A 15,208-nucleotide genomic window follows, 5' to 3' on the forward strand; every position below is an offset into this window, starting at 1 on the left:
CCCGGGGTGGCGGTGCTGCCCCCCGCGGGGCAGGAGGTGGCCGCCGGCCCCTTCTCGGCCGTCCGCCACCGCGACCCCCGCTCCCCTCGGGAGACCGGCCCAGCCCCGGCTGCAGGGGGCTCCCTCCCACCCCGTCCCCGCCCGGGTGTCCTCGGCTTCCCCGAGGGGGTCTCCTCCGCCTGCCCCCGGCAGCGTGCGGCCGCGCGGCCCCGGCAGCCTCCGCCAGGAGGAGGAGGAGGAGGAGGAGGAAGGGAGCCGCGGCGGAGGAAGGCGGGCGCCGAGCCCTGCTGGGTCGGGTTACAGGGAGCCATGGAGCAGCGGCGGGGCGGGCGAGGACCGCCCGTGGGGCGGCCGCCGTACCGCGGGCGCCCCCCCGGGGCTCCCCGTCGCTCCCCGCCCCGCGCGGAGGCGCGGCGGGCGGCTCGCCGGGCCGCGCCGGGCCCCGCCGCAGCTGCTGAACCGCGCCGAGCCGCGCCGCGCCGGGCGGCGGGGGGAGGCGCGGGCAGGCAGGTGCCCTCCTCCCGCACCGCACCGCTCCGCGCCGCTGGCATCGCCGCTGCGCCGCACGGCGGGGAGCAGCGCCGCCCAGGCAGCCCCCGAGGTCGCCGCCGCCCGCCGCCGGGGGCAGCCCCGCCGCCGCCTCCCCGCGCAGCCCCGCCGCCCCGATGGCCCCCGCCGCGCCGCCGCCGGGCCCCCCCCGCCGCCGGCGGCCGCGGCGGCCCTAGGGGCGTCGGGGCCCTGCGCTGCCCCGCGGAGGGGAGGCGGAGGCGGCGGCGGCGGCGGGGCGGGGGCGGAGGCGGAGGCGAGGGGGCGGCGGAGCGGCGGCGGAGCGGCGGCGGAGCGGGAGCCGGCGGCGGCGGCGATGGACGAGTCGTCGCTGCTGGACCTGCTGGAGTGCTCCGTGTGCCTGGAGCGGCTGGACACCACGGCCAAGGTGCTGCCGTGCCAGCACACCTTCTGCCGCCGCTGCCTGGAGAGCATCGTCAGCTCCCGCCACGAGCTGCGCTGCCCCGAGTGCCGCATCCTGGTGGGCTGCGGCGTGGACGAGCTGCCCGCCAACATCCTCCTCGTCCGCCTCCTGGACGGCATCCGACAGCGGCCCCGCGCCGCCGGGGGCGCCAGCGGCAGCCCCAGCGCCGCGGCCCCCGCGTACCCCCAGCCCGCCGCCGCCCCCAGCGCCGTCGCCGCCGCCGCCGCCTCGGCCGCCGCCAGCCTGCGGGAGCTGGCGGCCGCCAGCCGCAGCGCCCTGCTGGGAAAGGTGGGTGCCGGGCCGGGGGCGGGGGAGGGGGACGGGGGACGACGACGACACCGGGACCGGGCGCGGGCGCGTCCCCACGGGGCGCCGGGCGGTCCCGGTTTGCCGGCGGGACGTTCCGGGGGTGGCGGAGGCTGTGCCCCGGCGGGGCAACCCGGCGGGGGCCGCTTCCCCACGCTTGCGGCCGGCGGTTGCCCCCCCCGCGACGTACGGGCTTGTGGGGGGCTCGGCCAGGGATGTCCTCGAAATACTCCGGGCGGCGGGGGGGGCCGGGGCCGCCCCGGGACTCCCGCGGGGGCTGGTACCGGCTGTCCGGCAGCAGCCGCGCCGACGGGCGCCGGGGCAGCCCCCGGTGTAGCGGGGCTGGACGCGGCTCCCGGAGTTGAGAGCAACAAAGTGCCTCGAAAGCGGTTTTATTCGGCGCGTCGGCCGCTGTCAGGTGCCCGTCAGGTGCAGGCAGGAGCTGGCTTCCGCTCTCGTGCTGCCCGCGGGGATAAGTCGCTAGAAATTCCCGGGCGGTCCCGGGACCCGGCACTTTCACCTCAAACCCGCCGAGTTTTCCCCTCCGCTCCCGGGGCGCTGCGTATGCGGTTACAGCCACGCGGAGCCCTTCTGGCAGCCAGAACTGTCAGAAGTTTCCTCTCCCAAGGGAACGTAATTTCATTTTTATGTATAAGGTGCGTGATTTATTGAAGGAGAGTACTGCAACATATGCGTTTATTTATTTTAAAACTGCCCGAGGTTGCTCCCTTTAAAATCAATGGCGAGGGTTTCATTGGCTCAGAGGGGACAAGATCAATTCCTCCCAGTGTTCTGTATTATTGTATAATTCACTATGACAGAATTTACTATAGGACCTCTTTAGGAGACTTCAGAAGGGAGCTGCTCTGAAGACTGTGAACTTCATTTTATTTCTAATATCATATATATAGTGGATATATTTAATTGTCTTTGATCTTCCATGAAGTCTGCTTGAGCTGTAGTTTAGTGTACAGGCTTCTGATTTGGAAAGGTCAACGCAGAGATTCCTCATGAAGTTGTATCGCTATAGTAAATGTTTCAATTAATTCATTTCCTATTTTTTTCAGAGAAAAATGAATAGACCTGTACTGGCATTTCGAAGTTTTGCCTACAGGAAATGATGGCAAATGCCATACATTGTTCCATAAAATTCAATTTTGGAGTCTGAAGTGAAATATGCTCAGCAGCATTTCTGGAAGGGTAGAGCCTTTATTACTGAGCTGAAGACCACAGTGATCTTCAGGTATTTAATAATGGTTTGTCAAATTTAAAGAAAAAAAAAAAAGGGCAGTGTGATTCTGCCTTCTGCTTTTTTGCTTGGTGTTTTTCAACTAAGGGTTGTGGCTTTGTCATAGCAGACAATTCCTGTCATCTCGAGTTTCGGCATTACAAAAAGGGAAGTTTGCGTTTATTAGGTAGTTTAAAATACTGTGTCCTCACGGTCCGGTTGGGTGTCCAGACAGTCGTCTCTTACAGGAGGTAGGGTCTGCATGGAAGGCTTATTGCACCTGCAGGGCCCATGTTGCGGAGGCAGGGTCTCGCACCCTGACCCAAGCTTTTGTGACCGTCCAGCAAGAAGAAAATCTCTGTTTTTCATATCTTTAAATCCTAGTCAAGCTAGGACGTTACAGGGGGTTGCACATGTAAGGAGATGCTTGATGGGCAAAGTGAGACTTTTATTACTTAAGAGTAATTTTTTTATCTTAATGTATATTTTTAGAGAAGTTGAATTTTTGTTATTTTACCATACATTGGCATATTTTTAAGACGTTCCTTCCCTAGCCGTTACTGCAGATATCATATAGTCAATAAAACCGCATTGTGTTCTTTTTTTTCCTAGCTTTGATTGAACAGGACTTTGGTGAGCATCTTCAGTTCTGTTGCCTATTTCTGTGTGGGTTGTTACCAGTCTGAGTTTGATAGAAAGCAAAGTTACACATGACCTGAGAATCACATTTGGGCTTTTATGGTTAACGACCACATTTTTTTCCCCTTGCTGGGGCTAATGGGTGATTCTGGGGCAGTGGGTCTGCTGTGGCAGAATGTGTCTGTGAAACTGTTTGCTTGGCCTTTTGACTGACCACACAATTTTATCCAGAAAATCAATGCAATGTGCTTGATCCTTACAAGGTTCATTACAGTGAAAGAAAGTCTGAACTAATCTGCTTTTAAAAAAAGCAGCAGGGGAGAATAATCCTCCTTGGAGTTGCTGATACAGCTGATTGCTGAGCTGTCCTGGAGACAAGAGTACAGTACCTCTGTACTAAACAATAGATGGTACAAACTAGCCTAGAATTACGCTTTTTGAGGCTGATAATGAAGAGCAGAATTGCATCCCTTTTGGTCTTACATTGATCTTTGACACCTTAGCTCCCTTGGAGAGAGCTGAAGTGATACTTTATGATATATACTTTTAAATTATTTTTTTTTTAATTTCAGAATTGCTGTAGATGCTGCCTGGAGCTTAAATGCAAATTACATTATTTTACTAATTAATACCTTTCATTTTAGGTAATGCGGGATATAAAATGAGACATACTATTATGGGCTTTTCTGGTTAGGAAGGAAAATGCTAATTGTGAAATGTAATGGCAGAGAGCCAAGGTCACTTCTATCAGACTTCAATCTTGCCCAGATCCTCAGACCGATATGTTAGAATCACACCAGGGATCTGTTTCTCTGAGAGTTTTAATTAACCTTAGAAGACAGAGCAGGGCCAGCTTCGGTGATATTGTTACACCTGTGTTTTGCTTCTACACCTTGTACTTCAGGGAGGCCTTCTTTGCATAGGCGGTATTTTCTAAAACCAACAAATGTTGTTTATCACTTTGGCAAAACTGGGGGTTTTGTATTTCATTATCCCATCTTTGGTCCTTCTTTTTCCATAGTTTATTGCAGACTTGGTCCATCCGGAGTGCTGAAACTCCACATCAGAGGGGCTGGGCTGGGGATGAAATGACACTGGGACTGTTTCTAAAGTTGTCTGAGACCATTCTTTAGAAACACTTCTAAAATGCTGGAGGAGTTTTAAGATATGCGGTATACATCTTCAGCATGAGAGATCTAGAAGTGGTGTTTGCCTACAAATACTGGCTTGAAAAATATTTGAGATTCTATCGATACATAGTGGTATGTGACCTTCGGTAAGCCAGTTAGTCTCCCAATGCCTCTATTTCAGCCTGTAAAAAAACAATAGTCTGTTTCTAAATGGTATAGCGTATTTTGGGATGTTCACATTCAGGATGCTGAATAAATGCAGAGTATGGTATTAGACATTACAAAAGGGTCCGACCGCTGAAAGAGCACACTGGAAGAATGAGGGAAAGGAAATCCAGCAACTGTTACAGTGGCACCCCCAGGGAATAAAGCGGGAGGCTAAGAGTGGTTTATAATGGTAGGCGCATTACACACAAGGTTATAATTTATTGGCTTCTCTGTTTCCATTACCACTGTTGAACCGCTTGGGGAATTCAGGTTCTGTCAAAGTAAATGGCTCCCTTAGATTGCTGAGGCATTATGGTAAATCTGCTTTCTTTACTGAGTGTGGCATTTGGGCTTCGGGGTTTTTTTGGTTGGTTGTTTGTTGGTTTTTTTTTAACAATTATTGCAGTTTATCACTTAGAACTTTTTCAGGAGTTCTCAGGATCTAATAGCCAGCTAAATGCGTGCAAGTCTTTAGTAATTTCCTTCCAAACCAGGTGTCTCCCACTCCAGGTGCGGGGCTTTATTGCTTGCTTGCCTGCAATACAAACCGAGAACAACATTTGCATGAAAAAGCAGCAACCTAGGAAAACAAAACATGTCTCTTGTTTTTCCCAAAAGAGAGAACATGGCTGAAGTGATGGATAAGACATGTGCTGCGTTACCAGACAGGGGTGTAGGTAACGGTAGAGAGTAAGATGTGTGCATAAGGAAAATGATGTGTCAGTGTGCTTGAGTGAAGTGACGGATGGGCTGCGTTCCCTGTGTTGCACTGGATGCTTCTCCCATGTATCAGCTTTGCAGAGCTGTTTCACTGTTTCAGGTGGAAGGCTGCCATTTGCTAGCCCAGGCGAAAGGTCACTAACCTTGGCTTCACAGGAGTTGTGCAAGCAGAGGGCACAGTGCCAATTTGCTATCGAAGCTTTTCAGCTGCTCTCTTTGTAGAAATTCTCCAAAAGAGACATTGAATCATTATTTTTTATGAGCGCCCTACCTAATCCTACACTATCTGTACGTTTTTGAGGTTACAGTGGACTGAATGTGGAGCAGATGTGGTGGTCATTTTCCGTGGCCGTGTTTCCTGGTTGGATACATTGGCTATCAGATGAAGATCCCACCCTGGGTTACACAAGAGAAAGCAGATGGAGTCTGGAACTTATATGCCTTTATAGCCACTGTAAGCAGAAGTGGGTTGTGTAGGGGACATGCTTTGTCTTGGGCAGAGGAGACTCTTCAGTTTGGCTTTTTAATGATCAGATTTGCACAGATAGGAGTGCAGTTCTTGTCAGCAGTGCACAGTATGCATAGGCCCCTGGACTTACCTTACTTTTATTCTTTCTCTCTGATTTATTTGCTTCTGATACTGTAGTTTGGCTGGCCAGTGAACTTTGTTGTAAAGACATCCAAATAGGATTGATACTCCACGTGTCAAAGTCTCTGATCTTGAGGATTTTTTTGTCCGGCAGATGGCTAAAAAATGTGTTTCAATGCAGGAGTTTAACAATTGTACTAAAGGGTATTGTGAAAAATATAGCCAGGAGTATTTAAAATCCCAGCGATTAAAACTGTCCTCAGAGAAGTGAGTGAGCATAGGAGAGGGGATTGCTGAGGGGCTGAGTCAAAAAATTCATCATTTGCTGAGCTCTTGAGCTTCTCAGAAAACCCACCATTTGAAGGTATCATCTTCACACCCATTATGTTTTCCAGAAATGGAGTGTTTTTACCCATCTTTGGATGATGCTGTTAAGTTTTACTCACAAGCTAGAAAAATGAATGATGGGCCTGATGGGACCAAAGGGTGCCAGTGTTGCCAGTGGACTTTTCCTTCTGGATTGGGATGGCCAGCAGTGGCTCAGTCACGCCTAGAAGAGTTGTGAGGCTGTGGAGGGGACTTCTGTGCCACTAGCCCCAGAGCATCCCTATTAGTTTGTGTCAGTGTGGCATGCCTCTGTAGGAGTCCTCTTGCTGTCAAATGTGAAAGCTAAGTTTAATCCCTGCATGTCATCCCTCTGAATGATTCATTATGAATGCTGGTAGTGCTTAGCGTATGACAGTGTTCAGTGTTTGGTAGCTGGTTACTCAAAGAGAGATGGATAGACTTGTTTGACTCAGCCCTCAAATCCTGTGCGTATTTTAATTCTGGCAGTTTTTACCCACCTCCTCTAAATGTCTGCTCTTTGCTGTCTGGGGAGATGGCACTGCTGTGAGTTTAAGGCTGAGAAGGAAGAGAGAGCATGGTTCTATACAGAAAGTGGCCATTGACCTCCAGCGAGCTGCACAAACTTTCTGAGCTTCACATTTCCCAGCTGAAAGCCTGCTCCAGTAGCACTCACCCACCCTCATGTGCTTCACGATCTTCAGAGGGAAACTGCCCTACAAACACGGATTTATTACTAGAGAGCCTCGGATTTGGGGAGATTAAAAAGTGCCGGTTGTATACACTGAAGCTACGACAGTTATTTTCTGCTGTTGAATGGGGTTTGGCAGAGATGCTGCACTTTGTTTGCGGGGAGTGTCGATGCAGGGATGCAGCAATGAGCGCTGTGTATGGGCTGTAACAGTACACTGTATTCCTTGTTTCTAATCTTATCAGTTGGTGTTGAGGCAGAGTCCCAGTGCTGGCTGGGTGCCCAGCAGGTCAGACCAGCTGAAGGCACTGGCTGTGAATGCCAGGTGCCTGTACTTGCAGGTCAGGGGGAGGCTGTGCGTGCTCTTTCTAGACAAAGCTGTGTCCATGCGGTCAACAAGCTGCTAAATAAAATGCTACAAGAATATTTTATTTATGCCGTGGATAATTTTATGCTCTGGGGAGGTCTTTTCTTATAGTCTGGAGTTAGTTTAGTTGGCTGTTTTGTAATTTTAGGTTAATAATCCCATTACTGTTTCAATTTGAAAAGGCTGTCTAGGTACTTCTTGAGTTTTGCACTGGTTAGAATATCCCCTCTAATTTCACTATTCTGTTCAGCACTTCACGCTGTCTCCATTAAGAAGCACTGCTTAAATTCCATATTAAAACCAGAATTCCCTCTTGCACTTCAGTAACCCACCTGTAATGTCTGTAACTATGGGATGCCACTTTCTTTTGAAGTCGTAGATCACGGTTTCCTAGAAGCCTTTCCTTAGTCTTCAGAAGGACAGTTATAACTAATGTATTTCACTCATTAATGGCTTTAAGCCTTGCAACATTGTAATTGCTGACCTCTACTGCACTCAGTTCATTCGGATTTCAGGGGACTTGGTGACTTCTGCAAACGAGAACTGTTTGGGATGCACACAGTTGCAGCTTTCCAGCACTCACTCATCACATAGCAACATGAATTTTTGCAAACATTTTCAATGCGGTCTTGTTAAAATCTGATATTTTACAACAGGTTTTCCCAATCTGGAGTAAGTTGTCATGGGAAGAACCCAAGATTAATTCTAATGGGACATGAGAGCCTGGGCAAAGATAAACTATGGGATTTGAGAAAGCTGCCTGACCTTGGCCTTGCCCCAGCTCCCACAGCAGCTGTGCAGCTGGGGAGGGAGCAATGGAGAAATGCAGTGCTAGCTGAAAGCTACCTTTTTATCCCTAATCTTGCACCAAACCAAACTGCTCCCAGTTACTGAAGCCTGTTGTGTGGAGCAGACTGGTACTTTGGCTGTGAAGTTACTGGCCTGACCATTAATCAGAAGAGAAAGTGGAAAAAAAAAAAAAAGTGTGAAAAAAATTAGAAAAATTTCTTTCTAGTGCATGGTGCAGATGGGCCTGGGAACAGGTTCTCCCCATTTACCAGCCCCAGATCCTCTTTCTTCTGCCAGATCAGATTCCTCTGACAGCTTGAGCCGTGCCTTTTTCTGACAGTTTGGTGTGGTGGTGGGGGTTGCTGATGCTAGTTTTATTCGCTTGGCTCCATTACCGTCTTCCTCAGCAGTAATGTTAAACTCGTTACCTCCTCTTTGCGGGAAGTTTTGTTTATGTTGCTAGAGCATTGCTGAAAAACCTTTAAAATTGTTTGAACAGCTTTAAAAAAACCCACAGCATGCGCCCAGTAATTTAATCTAATTGTCCTTGCATGTAATTTGAACGTTTTTATTCAGTTAAACAGAACAAACATTAATTTAACGATACATGTACATGAGATGCCTCTCAGTTCAGGGGAAGGACAGAAGGAGGGAATATTACTTTTGGTATTAAAAAGACATTTTGTTTTCAAAAGTAGAGAGAAAAATGTAAAACATCTGGAAGTAAGCACTTTCTGCCCAGTCTTCTAAGCATAACTTCCATCGGCTCCACAGAACTTGCTGTGCACCGGTCTCTGTAGCCAGGGTCACCTGTGAACTCAGCCTAATATCTGCCCAAAGGAGCTGGATGGGGCAGTGCCCCTCCTCTGCCCCTCTTCTGGGGGTCACTGGGAACGCCTGGTGTCAGGCACCAGGCTTGCTCCGCTGCATCTGCAGGCCAGCGATCGAGGGGTTAAATAGCAAAAACCACAGTCGGGTTTGTCTCATAACTGGCTTCTGGCACTTTCAAAGCATGGGTTGGCCCCTGCCGAAGTCTGGCTTCTTGTCCCGTCAGAGTGGTTGGGATTTTTGGTGTGACCAGACTGCTTGCATGTGGTTGACCTGGTGGTGGGGGTTTCTGAGGGACGCCCACCCTCACGAACGCCGAAAAGCTGTTTGTGCTCCAGGGCTCTGTCTTGTCCCGTTTTGGAAACTGGAGGGCTTAGCAGTCTGGCTTGCAGCACTGGGTGCCAGAAGAGGGAAGGCTGTGGGATTCGCTAATTAAAAAAAGAGAGAGATCGGACTGTTTTCTTTTGCCATGGTGACCGCATAACATAACTTAACTCAGGGATGCTGAGGAATTTTCGTCTGCTCTCAAAGGCAGTGGGACAAAGGTGCAAAGCCCTTTCCTGTTCTGTGGCATTCAGCCGCATTTCGTTTTGAAGATGCCTTAAGGATTTGTGTTAGTGAGCCTTTTGTCCCTTGTGTTGGCTGTCAGCTGGGATGTGATTTATCGTACGAGTGAAACTAATGCTGTATATGGTTAAGGAGTGCCTTTCTGTGCACAAAAATGGTATTTATGGGAAGAGTTTGCTTCTCAGTTGATGCTTAGAATGTCTTTCCACTGCTACAGCAACAGGCACGAGAGTCTGATTATTCAGGCAAGTTAGCATTCATTTTTTTTTCTGTGTTTTTTGAAAATCTGATCCAAACCAATATGAATTGGCCATTGCTAATTTTAGAATGGTCTGCTTGCATGAGATAACAAATCTCAGTTTTAGTTTAAAGAGAAGATAAACAGAAGGCTGGCAAGATTGTTATCAAAATGCTGATGATCATTTCTCCTATGGTCTCATTTTCAGAGGGAGAACTAGAGTAGACACATCATCTGAATAATACTGATTTTAGTACGTATTACTGTCTCATTAAGCTGATAAAGCCTTTCCCCTTCTGGACAAAGGTTCATTAATTGCTGCAGTTGATGTGTCATTAAAGTGGGTTTAGGTGCAGGACGAGTGGAGGGAAAGAGACATCCGAAATGTTGATTGTGCAGTTGTGGATGGATTTTGGGTAAAGATACTGTGGTCCTAAGCAAGTGAAGGGGATACTGCTATGTTTGGTGTGCTGCCTCCTGATTGCCTTCTGAGCAACAGCCAAGAAGTCAGCCAAATACAGGCACTAGCATATTTACTTTACTAAATGATCATTTCAGTAAATGTTATTGAACATGTTTATTTGTGGATTAATTTCAGGCTAATTCCAATCAAAAGCTCCTCTGTGAGTTACTATAAAAAGACGTGATTTTATGAATTTACTTTTTAATTTCCAATTTCATTCTGAAACAGCTGTTAGCAGACTGCCTTTTTATTGGCTGCCTTCTTATGTGTTTTGAAATGCTTTTATTGCAGCTTCTATCAGGTTTGCTATGCTGCCATCTCTATAAGCAAATCAATACATTTTCATTTCCAGTAATAGTAATAATTTATGAATTTTTAATTATTTTTAACGCAGTAAATAGAAGGAAGATTTTGCTTTGATTGACTTCCATTAATATTTATTTGTCTGTAAATAAGACACACACAAAAATATATGTGTGTATGTGTAGTATTTATATCTCTCTGAAAATACAGTTTTTTGACAGAAAAGCCTGCTCCATGCATTCTTCTTGAGTCCATATCCAGTTCAGTAAATTGTGCAGTACTGTCACCATATGGTAGGCATGGGCGTATGTTGTGTCACGGCGCAGTGGCTGGTCCTGCTGCATCTCTGGACGTGTGCCCATGGTGACCCACTGTGACGGAGCATCCCTGCTCGAGGGATGATAGGTGTGCACATACACAGCCTCCTCTCGCACCCCGAAACCAGAGATCTGCACTTGTCATGTGAGGGAGGAGGGTTGTCCAGCAAGGGGAGCAGGAGTTGGCTGGAGGGGAGGCAGGGGAATGGGTACCAGCCTGCTGTGAAGCACCTGTCCCTTGAGGATGCTGAGGCCCATCGTGACACACTCTTCTGGTCCTCATTACTGAGCCTCCTTGTGATTTTGTGCTAAAATGTCACGAGATAAGAGACAGAAATAGCACAGGCTTTCCTGACAGAAACGTGAGCTGCCGCACGTCAAGTGGGCAGGATTCATCAGCGCTGGGGTTGCTGCTCCTTGCCAGCACTTCGTGGGGAGGGTGCGGCACTGTGCAAGAGGCAGGCGTGGACGGCTTCGTGTTCAGTCTGGAGCATCTTGCGTTTCAGCCAACACTTTTCGTGTGAAGAGCCTCATTCTTTCTCATACTTCCTCTCTAAAACAAATCATAAAAAAGCCCTTGGAGAATAGAGTCATACATACACGTCATAAAATACAGTAAAATAATAGTTGACAACCATGAGATGAATTGTTTTTGCTTATTCTATTCTGCTGTATAGGTAATCATGTTTTAGATCATAGTGGAAAACATCTGATTATTTATGTTTCACCATCACACAACAATGTAAAATCCAAACCAATTATACCTTTTTAATAATGAAAAATCAGCAAATTATTTTCTAAAAGAAAAGTATGGTACTTTTGATCTATATTGCAGAAAGGAAACTTTATTTTTTCCTAGCTTGAGTTTTATCTGTTCTTTTGATTCCATTTATATGCAGTTAGTCTTGCTTTTATCTGAGTGTATATTTCCATGGTGGTCGTTACCATTAAAAATAACTTAGTCCACTTTAAGGAAGGGGCTGCTGTGTAAGTTTCAGTATCTGTAACAATAGTCTTCAGCCAGGAAGAGGTCTTTCTGTGCTTATTAACAAACAAAAACTCAACAGCCAGGGTTGAATGGCCATCTCCCACTCATCCCAGGCCTCAAAAACAAGGAAGTAAGTAGCTAAGGGGTAGGTCAGTGTCTTCTTCCCTGTCCCTTGCCAGCAGCACACTACAGGAGATGCAGAGGTGTAGAGTCATAGGGCTTTTGCTTTCCAGTTTCTCTGTTTCTAATGTTTGTTTCATATTAATTTTATACTGCTGAAATCTCTGTTGCTGAGAACTGGTTTTGCTTATGCTATTTTTTTAAAAAAATACAAAACACAGCCTCGAATTTGCTGACTTCTGCAGTGTGTAGAGCTGAGAAGAGCAGCCCTGTCTGACCCTGAGTGACAGTGGGAAATGAGGTTGATGCATCGAGTCTCTGCGGTCCTCTGTGGGACTTGGGGGAGTTTGTGATGCTCTTTAATGCATCTCCTCTCCCAAATGTTTTGCCCACCTTTAAAAAGTTACTAAAAATAGGAACCGCAGAAGCAAACTGCTTTGTCAGTAGCAATAACAGAAGATCTGGTAAGGATCTTATGTCATTGTCCCCTTCCTGCAATGCTCTGTTGCTGGTCAAAGACATGCAGCAAGCAGGAGCAGGCAGGAACAGCCTGTCCAGGAGCTGGACTATGGCTGTTCTGTGTCTCTCTTCCCTCTCCGTATGCATCCTCGCTCTTCAGCAGTCCAGAGTGCCTGCCAGTGTCAGGAGTGGAGGTGCAGGCACAGGCGGTTGTTGAATCATTAACCTCCCAAATGAACACATCCTTTCTAGCCTGTATTGCAGAACCTGTCTTTTAGGTCAGGCCTCATCCCTCGTCACTCTTTTCCATGCGGTGGGCACAGAGAGGGATCCAGAAGATGAGTTCCTTCCGCATGGATTCACGAGTCACTGGTGATGCTAGCAGTCAGGGTCCCTGGGAGAAAGATATGCTCTGTGGTAGCTGATGATGGGATGACCGTACTGTGTTTAGACATACTGAAAGGCAGCATGGCACTGTGCAGAAGATAGGAGAGGATCATTCTGGATGTCTGGTTTCCTGTGGGAGCAGAGCTTGTGCAATAGCTTAATCTTAAAAATATGAGGGGAGTGTTGAGGGAGAATTTGCCCTGACAGCATTGTAGGTTGGCATTTGAGCATAGTCAATAATAACACTAATAAGATTTGGAGAGCACGTTGAACTCTCTTTTTTGAGTCTCTGTTCCCCCCTCTCTGAGCTCGAGGACCTCTGCCATAACAGGGACACAGCCAACTGTGGCTGATAAGCATCTCCCTTGTTGCTACAGCTGAAATGGAGTCAGTGGGCTTGTGCTGTGTCATATTTGTCATCAAATTAAAATTCCTTAGACGCACCCTGCTTTGACCAAATAGGCCACCACCTGCTTAGAAGACAGTGCAGTGGCAGGTATATCCTGAGGTATATTCAGAGTGCACCGAGGTGACAATAAAAGAGGCACAGTCCAGGGCAGGATCAGGGGGATGTTCCCAATGGGTGATGTTTTGCAGTGCTTTGTCGCTCTTAGTTTTTCATCAAATGAGGCTTAAAAATTCCAGGAGTTATCCCAGTACTCCATCCTTTTTAATGTGTTTTGGCTTTTTGTTACTTTAGTTAGATTTTATACAAAATAGAAGTTTAAATTCCCACTGTGATACCACTCATGTAGTGCCGGGTAGTTTCTGCACTAAGATTTTGCCCTGTCACAGGGGCCCCTTCCTGTTTAATTTGATCACTTGAGAATTAATTCCTCTGGTTATGAAAACTGTGATGAAAATGGGGCTTTTTTAGGGTCTTGGATGTAGGAGAAGCATATTTTGTTTAATCCTCTCCATAGCTATCAGAGGAAGACTTTTTGTTGGTACAGGGTTGGGGTGAAAAGAGTCTGAGCTCACATTTAAAAGGAGAGATCATGGGACACTGGATAGAGTTGAGGTTCCTCAGCTGCTCTGGTGCTTTTGATGAACATGTGCTTCCTTGATGAGTCAACTCATAACTTAAAGGTTTTGGATAGTGACGCCAACTCCCTGAATCAGTGATTCCTTTCCAGTGCCAGTGAAATAAATAGAAACCAAACACAGAACAAAGACTGTGGTCAGCCTGAAGTTGTCTCATTAGTGTGTAAAAACAGCAATTGGCAGTGAGCAGATAAAGACCAGAGTGAATCTCAAGCAAGATGGTAAATGTTACTTCGTGGTTTTTGTTGTTTTTTTTCCGCCTGAGAGTTTTCCTTGGCTGATGAAGTGCATTAAAGATGCTTCTGTAGCAGTATTTCACTTTCTGAAGTCATGTAACTGCAGACCCGAGAAAGTAATTGCATGGGGAGATCCTGACCATTGTAGTGTTCAGTATCCTAGCTATTTAGTAGCTTTGTCTGAATGCATATCAGATAAACACTGTTTTGTAGCTTTTTTCAGTAATTAATGAAGGAAAGTGAGTAATCTGCCACTTGGCAGTGCTGCTAGGCACATGGTAAGAGAGCAAAAGTCTGTCTTTGTAGTAGAAAGGATGCATTGATTTCTTTTTTTACTTCCATCTTTTCTTCCCCTTCAGCCCCTTCAGCTCCAAGAGACTGCAGATTTTGAAGCTAAGAGTGAAAGAGCTGTGATGCCCAAGCTGTTCCTAGGGCATGTGTGAGCCCTGGGGGCCTCTTTAGGACTGTGACTCAGTTTTGGTGGGAGGTGTGAGAAATCACTACCGTAGTAAGTAGCAATATCGTAGCACCTCAGCAGAGCCATTTTCGAGAGTGTTTCTGGAAGGGAATAGTCTCCTTGCGAGGAAGAAAAACTCGAAGAACGTTATTCAAATAGCTTTGCTTCATTGACCTGGTGCAAATATTACTCAGGATAATGGCTTGTGCTGATGGAGTTGCTGTATTACTTCAGTTTAAGTCTGTCAGGTGTTACTATTTTCTGTTCTGAATGCCATGAATAGATTTGCCTTTTCCCTCTTATTCAGTGTATTTCCTTTCTTTGCACACACAAGAAGCAAAAGGAAACAATTTTGCCAGTAATAAAGGTCTCACATGGAGGCTGCGTCCCTACCACTGTGCTCACCATGCATTGGGGCTGTGGAGGGGTTTTGCTGGTTCTCCCGTGAGGCATGGGGGGATGCATTGTGTTTTCACTTGCTTGATGGGAGGTGACAGTTCAGGAAACCCCCATGGCCCACTCTGTGCCTTTGTGAGGTCCCATGCTGCCAGTGCCCCTTGCCACTCACAGCCACCTGCGCAGCAGCAGGTCAGCTGGCCCCATTGCCATTGCTCCTATGACCCCTTGGCATTGTCTCTCTGCCCCATCACTATCACCCCTTGGCCCCAGGAGCCACCCTGCACAGGGTGGCAGACTGCCTGTGGTGCAGAGCTGTTACTGAGCAACCTCAGATACTCCCTAACCATTTTGTACATGAGCAGCCTTGGAGTGGAGGTGGACCAAATCAATGGTCGATGTCCAAATAAAGATTAGTAAAGTG

General features: G+C 47.7%; 1 protein-coding gene across 2 annotated transcripts in view; it reads left to right on the forward strand.

Annotated features, from left to right (window-relative positions):
* The first annotated feature begins 807 nt into the window (after positions 1-807).
* SH3RF3 (SH3 domain containing ring finger 3) overlaps positions 808-15,208 on the forward strand; it is a 254,495-nt gene continuing 240,094 nt past the window's right edge. Inside the window, exon 1 of one of the 2 annotated variants that reach the window (XM_074909548.1) lies at positions 808-1,258. In XM_074909548.1, coding sequence (XP_074765649.1) covers positions 863-1,258 — 396 coding nt within the window. In that variant the 5' untranslated portion in view covers positions 808-862. The remainder of the gene's footprint in view (positions 1,259-15,208) is intronic. The other variant, XM_074909556.1, reaches the window with a different exon arrangement.

Source organism: Athene noctua, chromosome 1 (genome assembly GCF_965140245.1).
Source record: "Athene noctua chromosome 1, bAthNoc1.hap1.1, whole genome shotgun sequence".
NCBI lineage: Eukaryota > Metazoa > Chordata > Aves > Strigiformes > Strigidae > Athene > Athene noctua.